At 35.3% G+C, this 27957-nt stretch overlaps 1 protein-coding gene across 1 annotated transcript in view; it reads left to right on the top strand.

Annotated features, from left to right (window-relative positions):
- The window catches only part of fat-spondin (extracellular matrix protein f-spondin), a 41058-nt gene extending 15362 nt beyond the window's left edge, over positions 1–25696 (top strand). The window contains exons 3-11 of the mRNA XM_023169072.2: positions 3268–3406; positions 7912–8242; positions 10358–10488; positions 12612–12831; positions 12904–13078; positions 16218–16393; positions 17826–18080; positions 22152–22322; positions 25394–25696. Of these exons, the coding sequence (XP_023024840.1) occupies positions 3268–3406; positions 7912–8242; positions 10358–10488; positions 12612–12831; positions 12904–13078; positions 16218–16393; positions 17826–18080; positions 22152–22322; positions 25394–25614 (1819 nt within the window). The 3' untranslated portion in view covers positions 25615–25696. The remainder of the gene's footprint in view (positions 1–3267; positions 3407–7911; positions 8243–10357; positions 10489–12611; positions 12832–12903; positions 13079–16217; positions 16394–17825; positions 18081–22151; positions 22323–25393) is intronic.
- The last annotated feature ends 2261 nt before the right edge of the window (positions 25697–27957 follow it).

Here is a 27957-nt window from a genome sequence, read left to right as displayed (position 1 = left end):
GATTTTTATGCGAAAAAAAGTAAATTTATGACATTTGTCTCTATTTAATTGCAATTACTTGATATCACTCCAGAGTACAAAGTTACATAAATCGCACTGTAATAATTCAGTACCATATGAGTCATGAATAACTTTGAACATCTTCAGATCATCAGCAAACAGAAGAAATTCACTACAGAGAACAACATTGTCCAAGTCGTTTACAAATAGACTGAAAAGTAATAGCCCTGAATGAGATCCCTGTGGTACACCAGATGGAACTGTGATAGTTCACAAATTGGACTCTGCAGGCAAGATAATTCTCAAAATCCATTTCAGAATGTTTTCTTGAATACACAAAGCGTTTAGTTTATGCAACAACAAATTGTGATTTACACGGTCGAATGCCTTTGAAAAATCTGTGTAAATAGAGCCAATCTGGGGTCTATTTTCGAATAATGATGAAGTGTTGAAGAGATTTGTACTGGTAGATCTACCATGACTGAATCCCATGATAGCTATTAGTTATTAGAGTTTCTAACAAATTGTGTGATTCAGATCGATTGCAAACTGCTGGATAATTATGTCTAAATTTTTATTGAATGGAGGAGCCCAAAAGATGTTCAAAATGGGGACCATTTTCTGCAAAACATAATGTCAGTTTTTTTTAAACGAATTCTCTACACGTTCCAGCATATCCTCTGGGATTTTCCTGAAAGCTTTAGTGATTCTCTGTTTCATGTCTTCTATATATGTTGGGGGAGTTTGGTAGACAATCCATTTGACATACCCCCATAAAAAATCCATTTTGGTCAGGTCAGGTGATTGAGGTATTCCGGTACCTCAGTATTGAAATGTGGTTGTGCACTGTCTTGTTGTAGCCACATTCTAAGTCTTGTTTCATATGGAACACAGTCCAATAAATTCGAAAACTCATGCCGATGAAATCTCACATACTTTTTTCCAGTAAGATGCCCATCCATTACATACGAACCAATAACTTTTTTTCTGAGAATTCTACCCCAAACATTCAGGGACAAACGCTATTATTTCATTTCAGGTTTCTTTTGCCTAATATAATTGTTAATTTCAGCTATTCTTTTTTAATTCTTCTTTTTTACCAGTTGTTTCAGAGATTTTAAATCATTTTATATAATATCAGACAATGCGAGTCCGAACTAATGAAATTCATATTGTCTGCAAAATAGGTTTCTCTGGAATAACTTGGCAATGCCTCAATGGAAATTGGAAAACAAATATTCCCTAGAGAGATAAAAAATATGGAATCGAATGACTTTCGAGTGGATATAGGAAAGGGGTCAGATCGTTTATATTGATAATGAACAACAGCGGACCCAATACAGAGCCCTGAGGAACGCCCAGTTTGACATCTCCGCTTTCAGAGATGTCAAACGGGGCGTTCCTCAGGGTTCTGTATTGGGTCCGCTGTTGTTCATTATCTATATAAACGATCTGACCGCTTTTCTATATCCACTCGAAAGTGTTCTTTTCGCAGACGATACCACATTAATTTATTCACACAAAAATCACAACTCACTGGTCAGACTGGCTAAAGAAGCGGAAGAGAAAGCCAAGTCTTAGTTTCTCGCGAATAGACTCAAACTAAACAACGACAAATTCCAGCAATTAATAGTAACCACAAATACATCTCTACAGGAAGGCAGAAATGTCAGACTGCTTGGCCTTGTCCTGGATGAAAAACTCACCTGGTCAAACCATGTCAGTAACTAAGCCTAAAATTGTCCAGCTCACTCTTTATAATCCGCCAACTGAGGTCCGTAACAAACTCATACACCCTACGAACCGTCTATTTTTTCCTCTTTCAAACCCATCTTAATTACGGTTTACTACTTTGGAGAAACTCAACAGTGGCACCAAAAATATTCATACTACAAAAAAGGCTGTGAGAATTCTCTCCAACGCTAATTATCGTGACACATGCAGACCACTTTACAAAGCACTGAAAATTATGACCCTTCCGTCTCTCTTTATTCTGAGCACACTACTGGAAATACATAAGAACCTGCCGAATTTAACTCTGCAATCCGCTGTCCACGAACACAATACCCGCGGGGCCAATAAAATCAGAGTACCCAGATATAGACTTGCTAAATCTTCCAAAAACTCACACAACTACAAACTATATAATGTGCTACTAGATAAGTTAAAAAATGCAACCATGTATACGTTTAAATTCACTATTAAACTCTTCTTGACAACGCTTTCTACTCACTAGAGGAATATGAAACTTGATGACGTATACTCGCTGAGCAGTCATAAACCCATCCTAAACTAATAGTCTCACATGTATGTATCTATGTTTAATCTTAATATTAACACTTAATTTTAACTAGTTTCTTTTTTTTGTAACTTCTGCACTTTATATTTTATATTTTACATGTTTTTTATGACTATGTATTTATCATAGTCAAGTGACTCACTATTATTTTTATTGTTTTAACTTAGTTATAGTAATGTATCTCAAACTGCTTCAAGCATATGTATTGACGTGTCTATAAACTGTATGTTTCTGAAGATTAAATTTATTATTATTTTCATTCATATACTGGGTGTCCTATTAAAAAAAATTAACTTCGGTTGGCCACGCTCGGCTGAAACACCCAGTATGCGAGATAATAATTTTAAAAGATAGTATTTATCCATATATTAAAGAGGGAAGTAATACAAATTTCATCGATATGACTGCAAAAAAATTTATTAGTTCGAAAAATCATTTCCTTTGATAGCAATGGATCGAGGAAATCTTGTTGATTCACCCTGTATATTCTGGAATTTGGTTAACTGTTTCATCACTACATACAGATATATTGCACAAAACGATTCACAATATCATTGCTATTTTCGCTGACAGAATCATCATAATACATTTTTGGTGCTGTTTGTAGAGTCATTTGGTTTTCAATGAAAATTCTGATTTCCTACACAGAATTTATGATGCACTGTTTGGAACCTTTGGTGTAGTAATGAATATTACTGGAGTTTTTTCCCAACACCAAATCGTTATTTTCAACACCTCGACACGTGTTTCGATCACCAAGTGATCATCTTCAAAGAGGAAGATTAAAACTGTTTTAATCACTTGGTGATCGAAACATGTGTCGAGGTGTTAAAAATAACGATTTGGTGTTGGAAAAAAACTCCAGTAATATCCTACACAGAAAGTAACTTTCGTTCAATACCTGAATCTTGTTCTGAGACCAATTAAAAAAAAATAAGTTGTTTATTATATTATTTCCCCGTTCACAGAGCTATGATATTTGAAGACTCAGATCACTGGTACTCTGAAGACGGAAAATTAACAAAAACGCTGTGTGAACAGAAAGAAGATGATGTTCAATTTGATAATGAAAAGGATTGCTGTGCCTGCGACGAAGCTAAGTATAATGTGAGTCCTTGTAACAAAAAAATAAATTACTTGTTGATTATTCATTGATAACATGAAATGAATTTTTCAAATGCATCGTTAGTTGGGTAATTTTCAACAGTAATATCGTGTATTCTGTTTAATAAATGAATACTTCTTCAATGTATTCATGATGATAATGAGCAGTGAGACCTTGATTTTTATCAGCTGTAACTTTTGTTCGTGAAATATATATAGAATTAAAAACATATTCATTGCAATGGAAACTATCACCCCATTACAATTTTCCGTAATTGTTTCAGGAAATGTTAGTTGGAAAAAATCAGTTATTTTCCTTCGGAAGGTAAAAACATAAAAAAAATTCATATCTGAACGAGTACTTCAGAAACTTCTGTTATGCGTTTTCTCATAAAGTCAATAGTTCAGGGGTTATGGTCGAAATATCAAAAATTCAAGTAAACGATGATACTCCACCAAGCTCGGTTTTGTGGTAGTAGTATTCACATAATTAAAATTCAAATACAGTTTTCAAAATTCAATTGAATGAAATCGGGATAAAAGTGAATTTCACTAGTTCGGACTTCCATTGTCTACTATATAAAATGATTTGAAATCCCTGAAACAACTAAAAAAGAAGAATTGAAAATGAATAGCTGAAAATAACAATTTTATTAACCAAACTAAACCTGAAATGAAATAATACCGAAATATACCGAAAACCCACTCATACGGGACAGTATCTGAACCACGAATCCAACCACCATCAATCGACTAAAAGAGGAATCATCAAGACTCTATTCGACCGTGCTTTTGGGCTTTGTAATACAATGGAAGGTCTCGAAAAGGAACTAGACATCATCAAAAATGATCTTCAATGGAATGGCTATTCCAAAGCGATGGTAGAAAAGACTTTGGCTAGAAGACAGCAGGAGCCTCGCAAGGAAGAGAAGCCGTCACAATCAGTGCTTGCACTTCCCTACATCAGAGGATTATCGGAGAGGATAAGAAGAATTGGTTCCGAGTACAACATCAGAACCTGCTTCAGATCCGGTAACACTATCCGTAGCAGCCTCACGAAAACCAGGCCACCAAACGCGGACTACGATTCCAAGAATTGCATTTATCGGATACCCTGTAAGAGCGGAAAATCCTATATTGGTGAAACTAAGAGGCCATTGAATGTTCGCATTGCCGAACACAAGAAACAAACACAGCGAGGGAAAACCAGCAAATCAGGAATAGCACACCATGTTTGGACCCATCAACACAACATCGAGTGGTCCCAAGCTGAGATCTTGCACAGAGAGGAACATTGGTTTAGGAGAAAATTCAAGGAAGCCGCATACATCTTGTCTAACAACGTATTCAGCCAAGCCAGCGTAGACATACGCAACATATGGAAACCCATCATCAAGCGAAAAATGGCCAACTCCCGCCAAAACAGTCATCTCCCACGGAACCAGTGAAGCGGAAAATGGAAAGCGGGGATAAGTGAAAGTACTCGAACGACCTATAAATAGTCATCTCTCGGAGGAATCAGTCCAGTCATCACCCGAAGACGATTGTAGATACTAACAATCGAAACGTCGTGAATTATCGTGACTTGGAATCTCTCCACTTTTTATTTTTATTTTCTTTTATCATTTCTTCATTGTTATTTATTCAATTGTTCTATTTTTACTTGTATTTTATTTCACTATTATTTCATTTCAGGTTTATTTTGCTTAATATAATTGTTATTTTCAGCTATTTTCAATTCTTCTTTTTTAGTTATTTTAGGGCTTTCAAATCATTTTATATAGTAGACAATGGAAGTCCGAACTAGTGAAATTCATCATGAAACATTGTCAATCACCTTCAAACAAACGAGATAAAAGTATTATTCGCTCTACGTTATATAATTTCAGTAGATAGGCTATGAGACTGGGGTCTTCCAAATGGAAAAAATAATATTTTTCCTTTCAAAAATATATGATATTTCCATTAGCTTAATTTTATTCATCTCACAAAATTCTATGATGGTACTCGATGAGTTTTTTTCGTAGATTAAATATCTTAGGAATAGTTCAAGAAATTATTCATTAACTTAGAAAATGTATTCAACGAGAGACAAGTGGACTGGAGAATTCGAAAAATTCTGTCTTTTTATTTCTGTTTAAGTGAACAAAACACATCATTATAACTTTTCCCGTAATTTATATATTCCAAAGCATTACCTATAGGTTCAAATAGGGGAGAAATTGACCATGTAATGAAATTTGTTGATAACAATGAGTATTGTGAAAAATCAATTATATTTTTCCTAATGAAGTCAATAATTCAGGACCTGTTTGCAATATTCTAGAAAATTGACAATAAATTTGAAATATTTGCTCAACTTGGAAACACTACATGCTGTAGTGGGTGTTATATTGAAAATGGGTTTGTGCCCATGGGGGTGGGCTCGCCATCACGTTTGGCGCTTGATTTTGCTTTGCTCACATTGTGGAAGGTTGAATACCAAAAAAAAATACCCTACAGAAAGAAGTTATTTCAACCCATCTTCTGTGTACATTTCCGTTTCAATTGAAATACTGAATATTAACAGTTTGAATGTTTTGAACAGGTATCAATTGTTATTATGGCCCAATTCAATTGGTCACATTGGGATATCATGTGATCTAATGTTTTTATTTATTGCTGCGGAACTCCCCTGGGTTAACGACCTAAATTTGATAATCTTTCTGTATTTCCAGTGATTGGCTAATTCTAGTTTCCTGTTGACTGTTTGTGACTCCAGAAGGTACTGATTGCTGCTTTATCTGCTGAGATGTTTTGATAGAAGGTTCAACATCACCCTCAATATAGTTCAACGATATAGTGCAACCTACATTCTAACAGTTCCCCTTTAATAATACGAAGCTGAATATTTTCGTTATTCAATAATGACTTCTGGTTATATAAGAATCACAATAAGTTGTTTTGGTTTTTGGTATAGTAATCTTCAAAATACAAATTGATATCCATTAAGAAATTTTGTATTTTATTACACTATTCGAATCCAAATTTGGAATCATTGTGTTTTCAAACCATCCCTCGAAAATATTAGCTTCCATGTTCTTATGATAATCAACATTGCAGTACTCAAATTTTTTCCACATAATTTCAAAGAATTCGGAACTCATCCTTCACTTCCTCCGCAATGCACAATGATTAGTCGCGATCCTTTATTTGCAGTCATGTTAGGCGTACGCATTCTCGAACCATCAGTCCCGTAACTATGTCGTGAAAATCATACCAAGTTTCGCCCAAATAGAAAATTTGCCGTTGTTCTTGTCTATATTCAGTTATTTGTTCTAAGTATTTGTTACGCAATTCCACTATTCTTCTGCTTTCCATAAATGCTTGACGTTTGTTTATTATTTTAAATCTGAATCCAAGTTTCTTTATCCATTCGATTCTGAAGAGTTTTGTCACAGAGGCTCATGTTATGGCAGAAAGTTTTCAATTTCTTCCTTATGATTTCACTCGTAGCAATCTCATAACTTTTGTAACAGTCGTATATTGTTTTATTTCAATGATTTTATCAGATGAACATCTAAAGGTTTTGGTAACCCCGTATCACATCGCTTCTTGCCTTCATAAGATTTGTTTATGACTATTTTACGTACAGTTGAGAAAGGAATTTCGGTCAAATCTGCTGTTGCTTGTAATAGTTTTTTCCCTCTAAACCAAACTTGAGATGTAGATTCTTATATACATTGAAATATACTCTCTGTGTTTCAATATTGAAATGCATCCGAATCTTATTCACTGGTACCTCTCTTTTGCATTGTTCACCATCGCTATTGGAATCACTACACAGGAAAAAGTCTGCGTTGTTATCACACTCGTTATTACTATTAGTACTTGTCCAAGGATGCCACATTTTAAAAATTTCAAGTAGGAAATTATAACTGCACCTATATCGAATTTCAACACTCAAATCGCGATCAGTTCCAGAACTGAACATTGACGACACAACGGCAATACTTATCCCCACATTCCATTCGTCACCGTAACATGACGCTTCAGCCAATCTTAAAACTCGGTTAATGAAAATCATCCAATACGAACCGCCAATTCTTCAGTCCACGTGAACTATTTGGCCCCGGCTTCATTTCTCTGTATTGTTTTTTTTTGGTCTTTGAGGGCGCCGACACTTTAAGTATGCACAATACCAGTAATTTCGACTATACTAGAGCGGTTTACAACTTCATATATTCATAAACAATCCACTGAGTCTGCACCATATCCAGGGACTGGTGCCAAGATTTTATTCTATATCATTTATAGTATATCATTTTATTGTATTCATTGTATCATTGTGACGAAATAGCCTTTTTATTTGGTTCTCTTCAGAAATATATGATGAATGAATAGATCAATAAAACATTTGTAATCTCTTGCCCCATCTGATCACACGAGCATATGAAGCAAGCGAAGCCAAGTAATTTGAATTGAGATCTTCATCACCAGCATTATCTTTCCACATTTTCTGTTAACAGATTATTTTCGAAGGCATATGGTCGAACAAGACGCACCCCAAAGATTTTCCATTTTCCTTATGGTTGACCCACTTTTCCGACGTCATCGGAGCCTCTCACGAAAAAAACTTCAGCTTCTGGGGTGAAGGACAACTGGCCTCAGAAGGTTTCAGGAGTCTGGCTGAATGGGGATCAGTTAGACTGATGGAGACCGAGCTCAGAGCAAAAAGTCAATTCTTGAGGACTATCATAAAGGCATCAGGATTGTGGTATCCACACGTCAACACCAACACCACCACGAGTTTCAAGGTGGACATACGCCATCACCTTATTTCTTTGGCGTCCATGTTTGGTGAGTCTGGATTGTATCATATTAATTTAAGTATCATCATTATTGACATAAAAATATTCATGGTGAAATTTTGGTGGAGGGATATGATTGATGATTATCGTTCCCGACTGATGATTTGTGAATATGGTATACTTTCTTCATAATCAATCAATGAACTCACTTTATTGTCTTATTGTCTTTATGTTCTTATTGACGGAGTCTACAATCCAATAAATTGATAGATGTAGCCGTGGTGATCGGAGATCATGAAAAATGAGAAATAAAACTTTCTGTTTTTTCACTGCTTGTATAATTTTGGTCCTTTGGACATTGTTGAAATTTCCACTCTGCTAAACTCTACTTTTAAGAAATTAATGATTCTTTCGCTGAATTGGATATCTGGTTCGACTGATTCGTTATGTATGATATGTTTTCTTTTGTGTTAGTGCCCTGAATTCCTCAAATTGAGTTTGGTACTTTAGGCATATAAAACTGGTAATTCTAGACCTAACTTGCCCCCTTACTATATGTGTCGTGGCAGAACTCTGCCAAAAGATGATTTACAAATGTAGAATCGGTCGTAATATTCAAGAAAGTAGTTTTATGTTCTTTTATCATTTGAATGAATATTCTCCCCGTTTGGCCAACATAAAGTTTTGAGCAAAAATCACAAATCATTTCATATATTTCTAATATATTTGACTATGGAATCATGTCATTCTTGTTTTAAGTAAAGGTGCTCAAATTATTATTTTGTTTTGTTAGCCACGTGTAAGCGAATCTTTTTCAAAAAGCGTACAATGTTATTGGTGGGTATACTAAAATATGTGAGTGTACTATGCTGTTGTTTGTATCTGTTGTATATGTTTGTCGAATTTCAGTTCTTTATCTACATTCAGTTCTAGGAATTTTGATTGTATCATGATTTTTATTTCGCCGTCATCCAGTGGATATGAAGAGACGGAATTACCATAAAAAAGTTTTTTTTTTATATCAAGCCCCAGTAGATTTGCCACGGACCTTTTTTCTAACAAGTTTATATCAGAGTGTCATGAATGATATTTTCATCTAGACCATGTCACAAAATAGTGTTATCATTCAAGGAATATATATATATATATATATATATATATATATATATATATATATATATATATATATATATATATATATATATATATATATAGTATTATAATATATATATATATATATATATATATATATATATATATATTATAGTCAGGTGTGCCAAGTCATTAGTAACAAAAAAAAAACGAGGTAGTCCAAGTGAAGTTCCTTGTGGGACACCACATAGAATAACTTTTGTTTGTGACAAGTAGGTTATTCTCATGATTTGCAACATACAGTTGAAACCAGTTTATACATGGACCTTTGAAATCATAACAAATAAGTTTCATCTGCCATCTTTCGCGATTTACGTAATCAAAAGCTTTGGTCAAATAACACAACAATGTGTCACTAGCTCGCTATTGCTAAGATCATCTTACTACAGTTTGAATCGTTATAACTTTTGCGATATCATGATTTCAGTGATTTTTCTTTGTTGGCAAATATAGGTTTTATTCTTCTTTCAATTTCGTTTTTGTTATACTAGTTTCATTTTGATTAATGTAATGATTTTCATAGAAATTCAACAGTTGCAAAAAAACTTTAGGTATGTAGTAACTGGGTATATGAAGGTAATGAAAGAAGACGATGATAATTTTGTATTGTTATGATTTCCCCGTGGGTTTGACAATAATTGACTGCAATGTACAATTAAACTCAAAATTATTTCGCTGCTACACACTTTCAGGTAGACTTCTCGATTTGCGTATTGGTAGTGTTAATATATGGTAATGGAAATCTCTGGAAACCGATAGGGAAGTCCCTAAGAGTTTTTCGAAGCGACGCGATATCTAGAACAATCGCGAACTCCAATCGAGATGAGCGCGACCTTGGCCAAGTCACAATCGATTCACGAAGATCAGCGGTGGCTGGCGTTATTTTTTTCAGGGGATGATTTACAACAGTTATCTTATTTGATCATCGAAGTTTCGAAAGCCTTCCAATTTTTCTCTTCGTAAGACATAAAGTTCAATTCACAGAATAATAGATCTTCATCAATGATTATAGGTCCATCTCCAGATTGGGTGGTAGGAATAAATGGACTGAATCTCTGTCTCAAGAACTGCACGTGGATGGAAAAGTTAACTTTAGATCTATTTCCTTACGATGCCGGTACAGATAGTGGAATCTCATATATGGTAAGTAGAGAAAAGTATTATTTACTTTGCTTTTGAACATTTATCATTCAAATAACTATTGACAATGATGATAATAATGGGGAATTATTCTGTACATCGTGCATTTCCTTTCAAAATACAAAGGATACTCGATAAACCCAAAAAGTCATCTGAAATCATCATAATGGCTTTATATTCAATTAAAATTTGTTGTGTCAATGTATATTTCTGCAACCCTTGTAAAAGAATGGAAAGAAACAAAATTGGAAATTACCGCCAAGTCTCTTTGTTGAGCTTTTTCGGACTTCTCAGGGATTTCTGAAATTTTCTCGAAAAACTATCAAAATACTGCAAAGTGGTTCGGATTTAGAACAGGTGAAAATTCTGAAGATGCAATGTATATTCCTGTAATAAATGAATGAAAGCAAAACCAGTCTGTGTGTCTTCATTGGCCGTTCGAAAGCATTTGACACCGTCATTCACCATCTATTTGAAAATTATTTAACAGGAAGAAGCCAAGCAGTAAGAATCGATGATATATCGAGCAGTGATAAGGTGATTGACTGTGGAGTACCTCAAGGTTCCGTGCTGGGACCAATACTATTTAATATATATATATATATATATATATATATATATATATATATATATATATATATATATATATATATACATTTACGGAATTTTCGCATTAGGCAACGGAAACATATTCGGATTCGCAAATGACACCGCTATCTTTTACAAAGCAGATAACTGGAATTCCTTGAAAATAAAAGTTAAATCAGAATTCTCCCACATAAAATATTGGCTGGATAAAAAACTACTGACGGTGAATATTGACAAAACGTATCACCTACCATTATGTTGTAATGCAGCTGGAAGACCCCCTTTCAACCAATTAACAATAAAAACTGATACTCCTTTCCACATCTTCCCTGAAAAGAAAATGGAATACCTAGGAATAATTCTAGACACAAATTTGAAATGGGACCTCCATATTAAATATACCGTCAATAAATTGAGGACCATTCTATTCAAATTTAGGAAACTCAAAGAACTCCAAAATATCTCAAAACTTTATACTACTCGCTTGTGGAAAGTCATATCCGCTATGGAATAGTAGTCATATTTCTCAAATTGAAATTATGCAAAGGCGTTTTCTCAAATTAATATCCTCTAAAATTGGTAGGTATCCCTCTGATGAGTTATACATCGAAACTCGTCTGTTAGACATACGACAGTTGTATTTTTTATGCTCTAGCACTAAATATCATACAAAAAGACATACGGCATCGCTTCCTTCACATCAGTATGACACCCGCCAAAGTATACTACACCCTTAATGGTCAGGGTCGTTACACAAAGATAATTTACTTACTTTGCGCCTAAACTCTACAACCGAATTCCTGAAAATATGAAATCTATCTCAAATATCAATCGCTTCAAAAAAGAGTTGAAAGAGCATATTCTTCAAAGTCAGAGACTTGAACTTCTACGTCTATTTGAGTAGATGGAAAAAAACCATACGTACCTTTGCTATATTGTCCACTTACAATTTTGTAATTCATATGTGCTCATATATGTATGTATATATGTGTATATATGGGCACTATCGTTTTGTAAATATATATCACATCCATTTTCAACAACATCCATAACGATTTCAACATGTTTTTATATATTATTACTAGTACGCGTATTTTACAATTGTGATGTTATACTTAACTGTCAATTTAGTTTTATGTTTGTATGATTTTATATTCAAATAATATTATATGTCAAAACTGACAATTTTTTATATTTATACTTATATTTGTGATTTTATATTATCTAATGTGTTTTTAATTTCATATAGTAGGTAGTTTATTTTCAGATGCAAATCCCCTTTATATATAATTCATTCTCATACTCTGATATTTATCATATATTCATTTTTTTTTCTCTGGATCTCCCTTTCACCACATACAAGCAACATCTGATGCTTCTGTGGTTTCTACAATGTTTATTTAACTGTATGTATTACTTTAGTTATTTCTTTTTGTGATTCGAATGTGAATAAACATTATTATTATTATATTATCATTATTATAATGAACGCCTTGCAGTGAGCCATTCATTTCATTCACATTTAATTTTGTTTTCAGTCTCCCAATGCCGAAACTAGTCCTAGAGAAAGAATGTATCGAATCACAACTACCTACCCAGAAGATCCAAGGGCTCCTTTCTACGACCCCTCCAAGAAAGAAATGCATCCCTTGGCAAGGTTATATCTCACAAGGGAAAAGCTGATACCAAAGAACTGTGACGAGAGTTTTCTGACCGCGCAGTTGGATGTTAGCGAAAATAATGAAGATACATCAAGACGTAAGTAACCACTATTTATTCATTTATTTATCCTGAAGTCGTTTATTTATCGTGAACCTGTAATATTTTCAGCTGAGTGTGACGTCACAGAATACACAGATTGGAGTGAATGTTCAGTTACCTGTGGGAAAGGTCTTCGAATGAGAACAAGAGAATACAAGATGGCGGAAAAAGCTAAAAGGAACAACTGCAATCGGCAACTGGTTTCGAAGGAAATGTGTGTAGCAGCTGTGGCAGAATGTGAAGTGTGAGTTTTCAGTAAATAAAAGGCCACAGAGTAATGTTAATTTGAAAAATAATAGCTGAAACCCAGTAGTTTATAGTGAATATCCTTCTCAAATTACCTGATATAGCTCTGAATGTACTAGCTGAAGCAATTAACTTGTCGTTGTCCCGTGGGACATTTCCGTCAAATTGGCAACTATCATTCCCTTTCACAAGGGGGGTGATTTCGAGTCGCCTTCCAGCTACAGACCAATTTCTATACTACCATTTCTGTCAAAAATTGTCGGGAAAATTATGAAGAGGAGAATGACAGCATTTCTCAAAAAATTCAATATTCTAAGTAACCGCCAATATAGATTTCAATGTTCTAAGAACACTCAGGACGCCATTTTCACTTTCTTAGAATCTCTTTATATTAATTTAAATGAACGAGAGGCTGCGGCGGCGATATTCTGTGATTTATCAAAGGCATTCGACTGCGTAAATCATGGAATACTGCTCCGCAAACTTGAAGTTTATGGGTTTCGAGGCACGGTACTGTCCTGGCTCAGGTCGTACTTATCGGATCGTGGCCAAATTATATCATTTAATGGTATTGAGTCTGGAAAGCAAGTAATTGAGAGTGGAGTTCCTCAAGGATCAGTTTTGGGCCCGACTCTATTTCTCATTTATATTAACGACCTCGCCAACTTAGATATCAATGGTGAAATTACTATTTTTGCAGATGATACATCGATTCTATGCCACAACAAAAGCTCTTCAGAGCTTAACTACCACATAAGCATTGATATAGAAAAAGTTAAGAAATGGTGTGATTCCAATTTTCTAACTTTCAATATAAGCAAAACAAATATCATAACATTCAAGGGCGACTTAGATGATGTTTATTTGGACAAGGAACAAATCTCCATTTCTACGGATAATAAATTTCTGGGACTTCTGATTGATAATAAATTGAAGTTTGGTAACCACATTACAAAACTATGCAATCGATTAGCTTCAGGTTTCTTTGCGGTTCGTGTCATTGCTAATGAGTTGAATTTGGGTATAGCGAAGAACGTATACTACGCACTAATAGAATCTCATCTTCGTTATGGAATCTGCTTCTGGGGCGCTTGTGCTCAGTATTTATTTCAAAGAGTATTCTCTCTCCAAAAAAGGGCAATTAGATACCTATGTTGTTCTGATTACTGTGAATCCTGTCGTCCCTTGTTTATGCAACACGGAGTTCTGACATTGGTTTGTATCTACATTTTGGAAATGGCTTGTCTCATGCACAAAAAATACCAAGCTATAATTACTTCTGAGTCAACATATAACACTCGCTCCTCTCACTCGATCTTGCTTCCAATTCCCTCCTCAACCGTATTCTCTCTCCAAAAAAGGGCAATTAGATACCTATGTTGTTCTGATTACTGTGAATCCTGTCGTCCCTTGTTTATGCAACATGGAGTTCTGACATTGGTTTGTATCTACATTTTGGAAATGGCTTGTCTCATGCACAAAAAATACCAAGCTATAATTACTTCTGAGTCAACATATAACACTCGCTCCTCTCACTCGATCTTGCTTCCAATTCCCTCCTCAACCTTAATTCGCAACTCTCTAATTTTTGAGGGCAAGAAAATTTTCAATCACCTTCCCCTAACCTTGCGTGTTATCAAAAGCGAAGTCAAGTTCAGAAAATCTGTAAAAATGCTCATAGTTGGGAGGGCCTGGAAAAATACTTTCAGGATTCTTTTTGCTGAGATGTCTATCTTTGGCGGCGGTCATATAACGTATGCCTAATTCTTCATATATTTAGAGGTAGTCCTTGTAATTTCATGTACAAAATGTAAAAATTTTTTCTTTTTGTTTTTCCGGCATGTTACTTCATTCATTTAATTGGCACATAGTAGTTTTGTTGTTCAATGTTATTTGGCTTAGTGGTGTAAATCTTGTTGCTTTTGTATGTGCAATTATGTCCGCTTATTGTTAGTGTGAATTTATGTGTATTTATGATCTCCTTGCTAACTGTATATTTGTGATGTTATCGTGGTGACTCTATGCTTTGTCATGAGAATTGTTATTCTTGGACAACAAAGTATATTTTGATTTGATTTGATTTGATACTTCATAGTCACTCTCTATATTTAGGCCCCTATAGAAAATCCAAAGATATGCAACAAACACGTCAGCAGCGGTGGCAGAATGTGGAGTGTGAGATTTTAGTAAATCAAATATTACATACTAATGTAAATTTGAAAAATACTAGCTGAAACCCAGTATTTCATTTCACAGTCATCAATAATATAATGATACACCACTCTCTATATTTATGCCTCTATAGAAAATCCAAAGATATGCAAAAAACTCGTCAGCAGCGGTGGTAGAATGTGAAATTTAACTTTTTAGTAAATCAAATGCCACATAGTAATGTTAATTTGAGAAATACTAGCTGAAACCCAGTAGTTTATTTCACAGTCATCAATAATATAATGATACCACTCGCTATATTTAGGCCCCTATAGAAAATCCAAAGATATGCAAAAAACACGTCAGCAGCGGTAGCAGAATGTGGAGTGTAAGTTTTCAGTAGATCAAATGCCACATAGTAATGTATATTTGAAAAATACTAGCTGAAACCCAGTAGTTTATTTCACAGTCATCAATAATATAATGATACCACTCACTATATTTAGGCCCCTATAGAAATTCCAAAGATATGCAAAAAACGCGTTACCAGCGGTGGCAGAATATGAAGTGTAAGTTTTTAATAAATCAAATGCCACATAGTAATGTAAATTTGAAAGATACTAGCTGAAACCCAGTAGTTTATTTCACAGTCATCAATAATATAATGTTACCACTTTTTATATTTAGGCCCCTATAGAAAATCCAAAGAAATGCAAAAAACACGTTATCAGCGATGGCAGAATGTGAAGTGTGAGTTTTTAGTGAATCAAATGCCACATAGTAATGTAAATTTGAAAAATACTAGCTGAAACCCAGTAGTTTATTTCACACTCAATAATTATACAATGGTGCCACTCTCTAATGTTTATGCGCTATAGAAAATCCAAAGATATCCAAAAAAACATCAGACTTGTTCTCAAGAGGTACATTTTGTAGGTGCATCATTTCTGAAATCTCAATTACATCTTCTGTTTTTGTTTATTCAGAGATGAACACGATTCCCAGGAAATTGATGCATTGGGGGATAACACAGGGGTATGTGCCACTACTGACTGGAGTGGGTGGTCAACTTGTTCCGAAACTTGTGGAGCTGGTACACGAATGAGGACCCGTAAATTTGTGGACCGAAAAGGAAGAAAGAAGTGTCCTCACATTTCTATCAGTAAGATTTTGCATTTTTTTCCAGAAATGAATGTAGGAACACTACAGAAAATTTAATTTTCCATTTTTATACGATATACTTGTACAGCGCTATGGATTTAGCAAGACCAAAAATGCCAATTTTCTCATCCAAATGTCCATAAAAACTGGCAGGGCCGAATTGGTAATTTTGTCGCAAGATTTTTCAGAAACTCCATTGAAAAGTCACTATATTTCTGTTAATCTTTTAGTGAATTTTTGCAAATCAGATTGTCACCTGATTCCTTCCAATTTTGACACCAGTTTCATCAAAATCATATCTTCAACAGAGATTTCGGAATTTCACACATAGAAAATAAAGGTTTGAAGCTTAATTATTTGGAAGGAATTGAAATTGGTGAACTTGAAAATTGAAACATTTTACTGAATGACCAATTGGATTTTGATAGATCGCCATTACTGATTACGTGGGGTATATAAAAATTAGAGTATATAATTGAATTGATTTTCAGTATGTCATTCATTAAAAAAAAGCTACTCTAATAGCGAAACATGTCGTGATATATGTAATATATTGCACTTGTCTCTAGATTTATATTAATTTTGATAATATATTATTGCAAATCATTAAATATGTCACTGAATTCATTTGAAAAGTCCCTGGGTTTCTTTTGATTGTGACACCATGTTCATTGGAAAGTCCATAGATTTCTATTAGTTCTGATACTGAATTTCTGCAAATCGTCCCAGATTTGTCACTGGATTCATTGAAAAGTCACTATATTCCTTTAGATTCTGACAACGAGCACCTTAAGAATTTTTCTGTAGTGCTTGTGTTCTATCCTTGAAAAAAGAAGAGAGTTCTTATTGACTGTGTTACTGAATTTCTACTTCGCCAAATTGGTCAATGGATTCATTAAAAAATCAATAGATTTCTTACCATTTCGACATAAGATTCATTTCCACAGATCGTCAGATTCGTCACTGGATTCATTCGAAAGTCAATTCTTTTCTGTGAATTTCATCATTAGATTTTTAAAGATCATCAGGTTTTCAAAGTATTAATCAAAGTAAACTCATTGAGAAATCTATTGACTATTCTATGAATTGTTGTGGAATTGGCCGCGGTGGTAGTGCGCCCGACTCACGATCGGAAGGCCGTGGGTTCTATTACCTCCTCGACCAGATATTTTTCTCGAGAGAATTTATCTGGTTGAAGCTAGGATGATTCCGGAACCGTGTTAGGAATCACACGTTAAAAGATAAGACCTCATTAGATTTTTTTAACAGAATATAATGTTAAAATTGAAAGGAATCTGATGACTTTAAGGGTGGATCTAGTGACTAGGATCTTTTGGACTTTTTGAGACCTGTTATTCTACTATGGAGCATGGAACATGGAAAAATCGGCATTTTGGTCAAGATAGTCCCATAGATCATATGATAATTTTTAGTGGAAAAGGAGAAATGTATGAACCGTGAATGCAGAGCTGATGAGTTGGAACTGCCCGATCCTCTTTGTCCAACAACTCAATGGAGTGACTGGAGTCCTTGCAGCGCTTCTTGTGGAAAAGGAATCAAACTGAGGACCAGACTGTTATTGGTGGATCCATCGTTACAGCAACAATGTAGCAGTAGGGTAGAAATGATACAGCAATTGCCATGTGAAGATGTGCCAACTTGTTTCATGGATATGAATGTTGCAAAAGGTATTTTCAGTAATAAACTTTGAGAAAAAATATCTCTACTTTTGCCACTAATGAGAAAAGTTGAACCTACGTTAGGAGGTTAGGTTGGTTCAATTTTCATTTCCGCCGAGGAACTTTTCGAATCCAAAGGCTATAAAAAATGTGATTAAAAATGTTTTAAGCAAAATCTATGTTAAAATTCAGTGTTAAATTATCTTCAAGAGTGTTATTTTTAATATTCAACGAAAGTCATTTTTTGTGGAGGAAAAAATCAGTTTTTTATCGACCTTTTTTTTGGGTAATGGTTACCTTCCACAATCTGAAAAAATATAAAAATTATAATGGAGAACTTTATACAAGTGTAGAAGGGCAAACTTTTTAGTTTACCCCGATAAGTTACTGCGTAAAAATCAAAGTATTTTTCACAAAGAAAAATCTTCTATTTATCAGTAACTTGTATTTCACAATTTTGCCTATCCAAAAAAATATTAAGAAATTAAACTTATCTTTTACGTTTCGGAGGCCAAAATCTGCCTTCGTCTTCAGAAATGGATAAAAATTCGAATAAATATGCAGTTATTCCTTTTTTGAGAGCTTATTTCTTTACTTCTTCGACAGATGTCAAAGAAGTTTTGAAATATGAAATTATGTCAATGTTGTTGATTGACAACTGAAATATTCGATGTAATACAAGGTACTCTCCGATATAAGTTTGTTGCCATTTCGCCACTATCCAAAGTTTTCTTCAAGATGGGTAGCCAAGTACGATCTATTTCTAAGGAGCTATTCGAGATACAATTCTCTCCAGACATGAGAATATACGCTGATTCTTTTAGCTTACGTCTCTTAGAATGAGGCTCATTGGTAATCTTTCTTGTCCTATTCCATTCCACCCGATGTTCACCGTCTGATTTTAAAATGTGTTCTGATAATTTTGATCCTGTCAATTGTCTATTTTTTATATAATCTCGATGTTCATTCTCACGCACTTTCAATGGTCCCGAGGTTTCACCAATGTAACTTTTACCACAAGAACAAGGTATTTTATAAATACAATTTTTTGTTTTTTCTTCAGTGTTGTTGGGTTTTGTATGTGTGAGTATAGATCTCAGTGTATTTTTTGTTCTGAAAGTAGTTCTAACATCATATCTATTTCCAATTCGTCTTATTTTTTCAGATAGTCTTGGAATGTAAGGTATAACGTTAGTTGTAAAAGGTGTCGTTGGATGTTGAGTCGGTAATTGTTGAGTTGGATGTTGTTGAATTTGTGAAGCTGTTTGTATGTTCGTTTGGTTTTTAATTGACTCTTTATTTTCTATTGAATTTATTGTTGAATTTATGAAAGAATCTGGATAAGCGTTATCTTTCAAGTACCTTGTATTACATCGAATATTTCAGTTGTCAATCAACAACATTGACATAATTTCATATTTCAAAACTTCTTTGACATCTGTCGAAGAAGTAAAGAAATAAGCTCTCAAAAAAGGAATAACTGCATATTTATTCGAATTTTTATCCATTTCTGAAGACGGAGGCAGATTTTGGCCTCCGAAACGTAAAATATAAGTATAATTTCTTAATATTTTTTTGGATAGGCAAAATTGTGAAATACGACAAGTTACTGATAAATAGAAGATTTTTCTTTGTGGAAAATACTTTGATTTTTACGCAGTAACTTATCGGGGTAAACTAAAAAGTTTGCCCTTCCACACTTGTATAAAGTTCTCCATTATAATTTTTATATTTTTTCAGATTGTGGAAGGTAACCATTACCCAAAAAAAGGTCGATAAAAAAGTTATTTTTAACTTTTCTAAATAGTGGAAATAATAGCATGTCAGGAGAGATACTATTACAATGTTTGATTAAAATATTCCGATACATGGGCCTTAGTTAGAAAATATTATGAAACAACACAACAGTAAGCTACCCTTCGAAAGGGGTACCTTCAACTTCTCTCATTGGTGGCAATAATAACAAAAAGAAAAATACGGTTATTTAGTTTGCTCGAAATGTTCTGATGACAACAGTTTTTTTATCACAACAGTAAACTACCCCATATAAGGGTGGATCGCATGTTTATGATTCGTGTCATAAGTAAAAATCATGTACGTCTTTGAAATTTACCGTGCTGTTCGGATTATAATTTCATTTTTGGGCGATCCTTTTCTGGTCAGCAAATTATCCTCGCTCGTTGATAAGTATTAGTACCCCAAATTGCAATATGGAGTTGAAGCAGATGTCACTCATAGGATTGCTACATAATACAGTAAATGAAAGAGATAAAATTTCACTTATATGGCACACTGTCATCCTCAATGGCGGACATCGATGTTTCAGAATAAGACACTTGTCTTATTGCCTCTGCCACACCAATATGGATGACATTGTAAGATGAAGCACTTCATTTACTCATAAAATTACAACTTTATGTCATGAATGAGTTGAATCTACTCATGTCACGATGACATGGAGCGATTAATTTTTGGAAATGAAGGTTTTAGTGTTTTTTAATCTTGACATCTTCATACAAAAATCTGGGAAACTTGCAAGGGGAAGAAGAAAACAATTAATGGCAAAATGAACTATTCACAATGATTTATAGATCATGCATTGAAGTTGATTTCAGACACAAACTGAAAGAAAAAGCCCTGTTGTAACAACTACCTTCATATAAATGTTGAATACCATGGAAGAAAGGGTAATTTCAAAACAATTAATTTTATATAAACATTGAATTATACAAAACCAAAACCTTTTTTCTCCAAGAATTATTATTGCCTAAAAGTATATTCCTTTCGATTGACAAATTTATTAACACTTCCAAAATACAAATCATGAAATTATAAAACAACAATAAAAATTAATTGGCACTCCGGGGCGACTTTATTGATTCCAGTGGCGCATTTGCTTTTTCAGCTGCAGGAAAATCCGGAAAAACCTGTGGTACCACATCATCTGAAGATTTCAATCTGCCGATGTCCTCTCTCTCTCATGAAACAAAATGTAGGGTGTCTCCAGAGGCTCCAATAAATTAAATACATCGCCAGAGCACTTCGTGACACGACTATCGTCAAGCTTAAACCAGTTTGTTTCGTCTTTGAGCAAGGCGTAATAATGACCCAATTCAACGGCAGAACCACAGTGAACAATGACTGCATGAATATTATAATAGTGGTCTGTTAGAGTTCATTTATTTCAAACATTCGTAAGAGTTTAGTGCTTACGTCAGAGATTATAATACTCAGTTAGTTTGGCGCATGTTTGGCAATACAGTCTCTCATCACCTGTTAAAAGTTCCATTTTCAGATGATTCAACAATAAGCTTTGCGCAGACTGGTTATTAGTCATATTAGGAAACGCTAGTTGGAGTTCCAAAGTTTACTTCGTTTTTGCTACCTCTTGAACATTTACTACAAAGTAAACAAGTGAGAATTTTTCCAGCAAAAGATTTACAAACACAAGACGAGATAGACTGTATGGAATCATTCAATCCAGAGCGGTCAGGAGTATTAATTCTGCTATGGTTTTGCTCACGAAGAGTATTCAACAACAACCCCAAGAATTCGGAGCAATCCTCTTGTCCTAACGAGTATCTAGTGGACTTCAAAGACTCCAGGAAACCGGTTGGAGTGAAAGATGATACATTCTTACGAAACTGTAGCTGCATGAACAGAACATGCTCGTTCTCGTTCATCATTAAAACCTCGTTCTTGAAATTCTTCGTCATGAACAACACTTGTTAAAAGCTATTCATGTAGCAAGTGTTTCCTAAATCATCTAATCAATTTTCTTCTCAAGGTTTTCAGGACAACTTTCTACTGATTCGTAAGGAAGAACATAAGCTGCATAAGAACCATTTCTTAAGCTGCAATCGATCCTTCCAAGTGATGAAGGGTTTCGAAGAAGGATCGATTCGGATCTTGCTTCATGAAGCTCTTCCGCTGAAAGGGAACTAAAACCACGAGGACTGAATAAATAACATAGAATACATATACAATAACTCAAATAAAGAGAAATAAAGGGATTTTTTCTAAATCTGAATCTGTCGCATAATTTGGAAAAATTGTTGTAATTCGAGATTTTTTTTCTAGTTGTATGCATGCAGGATAGTGATCCCGGACCTTGTCAAGGGTACTATAACAGGTGGTGGTTCGACTCAACGAAACTGAGATGCCTGCCATTCATTTTTGGAGGCTGTCGAGGAAACAGAAACAACTTTTTGACTGAAGAACAGTGCATGGATACTTGTCAGATCGTTAAAGGTGAGATGCTCTCTCTCTCTCTCAATGCAAACTTCTGTTCATTTATTGACTTCAGTAATAAAGGGTGGTCCCAGAAGTACCTGAGCCAACGAAGAAAACCCGAAAATTTTGGAAAAAAAAATTTATTTTTCAACATAATTTTCTTGCAGCCACATACACTTTCACCAGCGCCGTTCAAAAAGTTCGATACCGTTTTTATAATAAGAACTGTCTTGCTTCTCAAAACAGCCATTAATTGCCAATATCACTCCTTCATCGTTGGAAAATCTTTGATAACTGAGCCATTTCATCAAGTTTAGGGATAGAAAATAATCCGAGTGGGCTAAATCTGCCGAATAGGGTGTACGGGTAGCAATTCAAACTTCAATTCGATAATTTTTGTCAGTGCGATAATGGATTCATGAGCTGGTACAGTGTCTTGATGAAATACACTTTTTTCTTAGCCACATGCATCAATTTTTGCTTCATTTCTTCACTCAATCGTGGCAATAAGTTCGCATAATACTCGCCGTTGATAGTTTTACCTTTTTTAAGAAGTCAATGGAAATTATCCCACGCACATCCCAAAAAAACGATGCCGTGACCCTGCCTGCACATGTAACGGTCTTTGCCTTCGTTGGAGTCCACTGTTTTTTTCAAGGACAAAACACAAGCACTACAGGAAAATCCTTGAGGGGCTCTTTGTGTGATGCCTGTGCGAAAATAGTGATTCACATTGGATTTGAATCGCAGGAGATTAAATCTATTTGGAAAAATTTTCTCAAAAAGTTTATTCCACATAAACGCAGTTCTCCAAATGAAATAGTTATTAAGCAGTGTAGTTCGAGGTGTACTGAGTTGAACCTCAAAACAACGAGCAGCTACAGTTCGTCACATATGTAGGATATGCACCGCTCTTGGTGGAATCAAATGTGATTTCACTTTCCGTGAAAGTATCTATAGAAGAGAGACAAATCTCCAACCTTTCTTCGATGGTCCAGACTATTAAGGTTGCAAGTGATATTCGCGTCTCTAATCAGGCGTTTTTTCAGGAAACTGAAGAGCCATACACAAAAATGATCCGAGAAGCCACATCATCGACGTTTGGTCAACAAACCCTAATGCCACACATAGTGAAAGGCCTTAGAAATATCAAGCGCAACAGCTCTTGATTCTCCATGTTTCTCCATTGCGTTGTTCCAAATATGGGGGACATACGATAGAAGGTCGCCTGTTGATCTTTGTTTCCGAAAGCCATATTGATGATCGCTCAAGATGTTGAAGCCTTCCAAATATTTGAGGATATGGTAATTAGCGACGTTCTCCATGACTGATAGCAAAGCTTCTGGTCTATAGTTATTTGGAAGAGTTTTCTTGCACTGTTTGGGAATAGGCTGAATGCTAGCAATCTTCCAAGAAGAAAAAACCCCTTCCTTGTAAAACAGGGAAACTGTCAATATAAAGGCCAAAAATTTTGTGCAATCTTTATTTTCAATCTTCTCATTTTCTAGAGGCATATCTTCTACAGTACATTCTAAAGTTACCATATTTGTTTTTCTTATATTCAAAGAGAGAAGATTCGAGTCGCAGCAAGACTTGATTTCATTTATATCTCTGATTATCTTATTATTCAGATCTTCAACAGTTTTATTATGCCATTAAATAGTGGTGTCGTCTGAAAATAAGGTAATTAAACCTTTTTTAGGTCACAAAATTCTGCTGCAGCTACATCTCCGGCATTTATATCTGAATATACCTCATACAGAAAGGAAAAATTGCATCTTGGGTGTTCTTCTTATCCTGAAATCCGAATTGATTTTCTTTGATAATTTTACGAGCAATAAGGAATTCATTGAGCATTCAGCTGAGGATATTTAAGTTTCTCCATTGCGTTGTTCCAAATATGGGGGACATACGATAGAAGGTCGCCTGTTGATGTTTCCGAAAGCCTTATTGATGATCGCTCAAGATGTTGAAGCCTTCCCAATATTTGAGGATATGGTAATTCGCGACGTTCTCCATGACTGATAGCAAAGCTTCTGGTCTATAGTTATTTGGAAGAGTTTTCTTGCACTGTTTGGGAATAGGCTGAATGCTAGCAATCTTCCAAGAAGAAAAAACCCCTTTCTTGTAAAACAGGTTGAAAAGTCTGCAAAATATTGGTGCGAGTCATTTGCGCACTATTCAAGTACGATAACGGGTACTTCATCAGGGCCAGATATTGAGCAGTTTCAAAATTCGTCTGACTAGACACTGTCAAAAAGTAATTTCCGGCTTTGTGGATTCTTGTGTGGGAATAATAAGTGTGCCCTTTCCTTTTGATCGTTCTTTTGCCTCAGGTGTAAAGCGATAGACCCATGTTTCATCCAATAAGTCCGCTTTAATGCTGTGGAACTTCGAAAAACACTCAGTTGAAACACCTTTACGTCACTGTTTTTGCTCAATTGTTAGCAAACGCGGTACCCATCTTGCACACGGCTTTTTTGTTAAAATTTTCAGATAATATACGATCTATCGCACTTTTTGAAATTCTTACTAAGTCTGCTAGCTCGCGCACTCTTAGTCCACGATCGTTCAGTACTGCTTCGTGGATTTTCTTTACCGTTTCTGGAGTCGTCACCTCTTTTGGTCGACCACTGCGATACTCCTCTTGACAGGCTCTGCTTTGCTTGAACTCTGCTATCCAATATTTAGCTGATGTAAACGAAGGAACAGACTCACATAGAGTAGAATCTGGTTCATATTTTATATTGGGTGGGCTAAGGCCTTTCAAATAAAAGTATTGTACCACATAACGATGACCAATTATCTCCATTTTGACAAATTCCCCGAAAACGTTCGCCATTGATGGCTGCCAAACAAATACTAAACAACGCAGCGTCTTCAAATTCGAAACGTATGCTTTATAGATTGTGTTCATCCTAATACCGTGATATCTGTCAAACAACTACCGCCATCTCTAGGTCAGGTCGGGTACTTCTAGGCCACCCCGGTAAATATACTCATATATTATAACAGAATGGTCAATGCAGAAAACATACTGACTGCTTCAAAATCAAATCGTACTCCTTGAGTTTGTTTTTATTCCTCAGATGCTATATTAGGAAGCCCAGCAATCACAGCTCAAATAACAAAAATTCGACCAGTCGACTGTGAGCTAACGGAATGGTCAGAATGGAGTTCTTGCAGTACAAGCTGTGGTCGTGGATACAAGGAAAGATACAGAGTGGTGAAACGACGTGCTGAAAACGGCGGAAGATGCCCAGGAAGTCTATTCCAGAGAAGAGGATGCTTCGTCAGAGCATGCCTGTGATTACAGATACTTTCATTTTGAGTTCATTAAATATTTCAATGTCATTTGAATATTTTTGGCTAATATACAAGTTATTATTTGACCGTGAACTTGAGATTTGGACGCAGTCGATAGATTCCATGCCCGCAGATATTTTATTCATTCATTTATTTATTCATTAACTCATTATTTCACGGTTACAAACCCAAAATACTTTCATACACAAGGGCGTACCCAGAATCAAAACTATGAGAAGATGAATCATGGCTGTTCAAGTTGTAACATTTTAGCACGCAAAAGGTTAATGAAACCAACGTTTCGAGGAAATTATGTATAACTATAACAGTACAGGTTTAATTCATATCCTTTATTTTCTGTAAGAGAAAGAATATTACATAAAACTAAAGGATGCTGGTCTGTTAAATGTGAAATGTTGCAACTTTGTTTCACAAGATAATTAATAGTCCGTCTTACTTACACCAGAAAATTACGAGACATCGAGATGACATCAACCGGTTCAATAACAATTTCAAATGATTCTTACTGTCTTCAAACTATTAACGACCCAATAGCTACCTACCCATTACAAATCTACAAATAGTTATAGGATTTTAAAATAATTATTCAATTTTCCATTTTTGTTTATTCCTTTGCGTACTAGGCGACATTTTTGAGGTTACGTGGAAGAGCAATTGAATGATGACTTGGCATCATGCAAATTGAACTTCGCCTTTTATCTTCACATAACACTAAAATTGTACCTGTTTAATTTGTTTAAAACGAATCAGAAGTTAATAATGACGATATTATTATTATTTTATTATCTATTTTTACAATAATTGAGGATGTTATTAAAACAACGATAAAAATAAAATAAAAACAACAATAAAATTTAATTGGCGCTCCGGGGCGACTTCATTGATTCCAGTGGCGCATTTGCTTTTTCAGCTGCAGAAAAACCCGGAAAAACCTGCAGCACCACATCATCAGAAGATGTTGATCTAACAATGTCCTCTCTCTCATAAAACAAAATGTAGGGTATCTCCAGAGGCTCCAATAAATTCAATGCATCGCCAGAACACTTCGTGACACGACTATCGTCAAACTTAAACCAGTCCGTTTCTTCTTTGACCAAGGCGTAATAATGACCATATTCAACGCCAGAACCACAGTGAACAATGACTGCATGAATATTATAACAGTGGTCTGCTAGGTTGAAATGTTCATCTATTTCGAACCTTCCAAAGAGTTTCTTGCTTCCGTTAGAAGTTGAGTCTTGTTTGGAAATCATCAGTGTTATTATTAGATTGACTGGAGCCTCAGCTATACTTGTTTCCTTATAACAGTTAGTTATTTTTATATAATTTTTCACTGCCACATTTGGGTGTTATTATTATTATTATTATTATTTTTTCAACGTAGTGTTCGCTGGTCAGGCCCTATCCCCCGAAGCCCCGATACATTCAGGAGGGCACGCCAGCATCATCAACCACACCGTGGTGTAAGTGTAAGTGATCAATGGGTCCGAGAATCATATGCCCTGAGCAAGCGCAGTGAGCAAAGGATGACAGCCTTCTGCATCTGTGTGGCTGAGATTTCTGCCATAGTGCGGCAAGCCGTTATGATTTTAAGATTCGAGAGTAAAGAGGGCATCATTCCACCATGGACTCCAATAATCAGAACAACCATCTTGACAGAGTGGGCTGGATAGAGTCTGCGGAGTTCGAAGAGAAAATCTAGATATTTCATCCGTTTCTCCTCCTCTTTTCGGACGATATTAGTCTCGCCAGGAGCTGAAAACTCCACGACAAATATCGTCTTGCTCTGGTGGTCGAGAAGGACTACATTATGCTTATTAGCTTGTAAGAGCCTGAGGGTGGGGAACGAATAGTTCTGATAAATTTGGCACTTCTAGTTCCCCACAACGGATTCAATATCCCCCGGAGCCTAGGGCAACAACGGTGTCTCGTCAATACCGTAAGAGTACCGTATATGATGATATAGCACTCTAAGGGCCGTATTATGTCGATGGATATAGGCCGAGACCGCATATGCTGGACATGCTGATAGCAAGTGCATTAGGGTCTCGGGCGCCTCGCGGCACGCCCTGCACCTTGTGTCAGGAATCTCTATACCCATCACGCGACTGCGGTAGACTATGGTATTGAAGACACCATTCTGGCAAGCCATGATGAATCCCTCAGTTTCCGACTTCAGTCCACTCGACCTGAGGAGAGCAAAAGTCAGGCGCAGAAGTGAGGTTATCTCTGCGGCTTTTATATGAGCTTTTCGCTGAACGGGTTCCAACTCAGTGACACAGTTGTAGTCACCTCGTTCAGTGTCGAAAACTATAACGAATTCATC

Source organism: Leptinotarsa decemlineata, unplaced genomic scaffold, assembly GCF_025532065.1.
Source record: "Leptinotarsa decemlineata unplaced genomic scaffold, Ldec_3_MD MMD2_tig00000576_RagTag_RagTag, whole genome shotgun sequence".
Taxonomy (NCBI): Eukaryota; Metazoa; Arthropoda; class Insecta; order Coleoptera; family Chrysomelidae; genus Leptinotarsa; species Leptinotarsa decemlineata.
The sequence above is the reverse complement of the archived record's forward strand: the minus strand, read 5'-3'. Positions and strand labels throughout refer to the sequence as shown.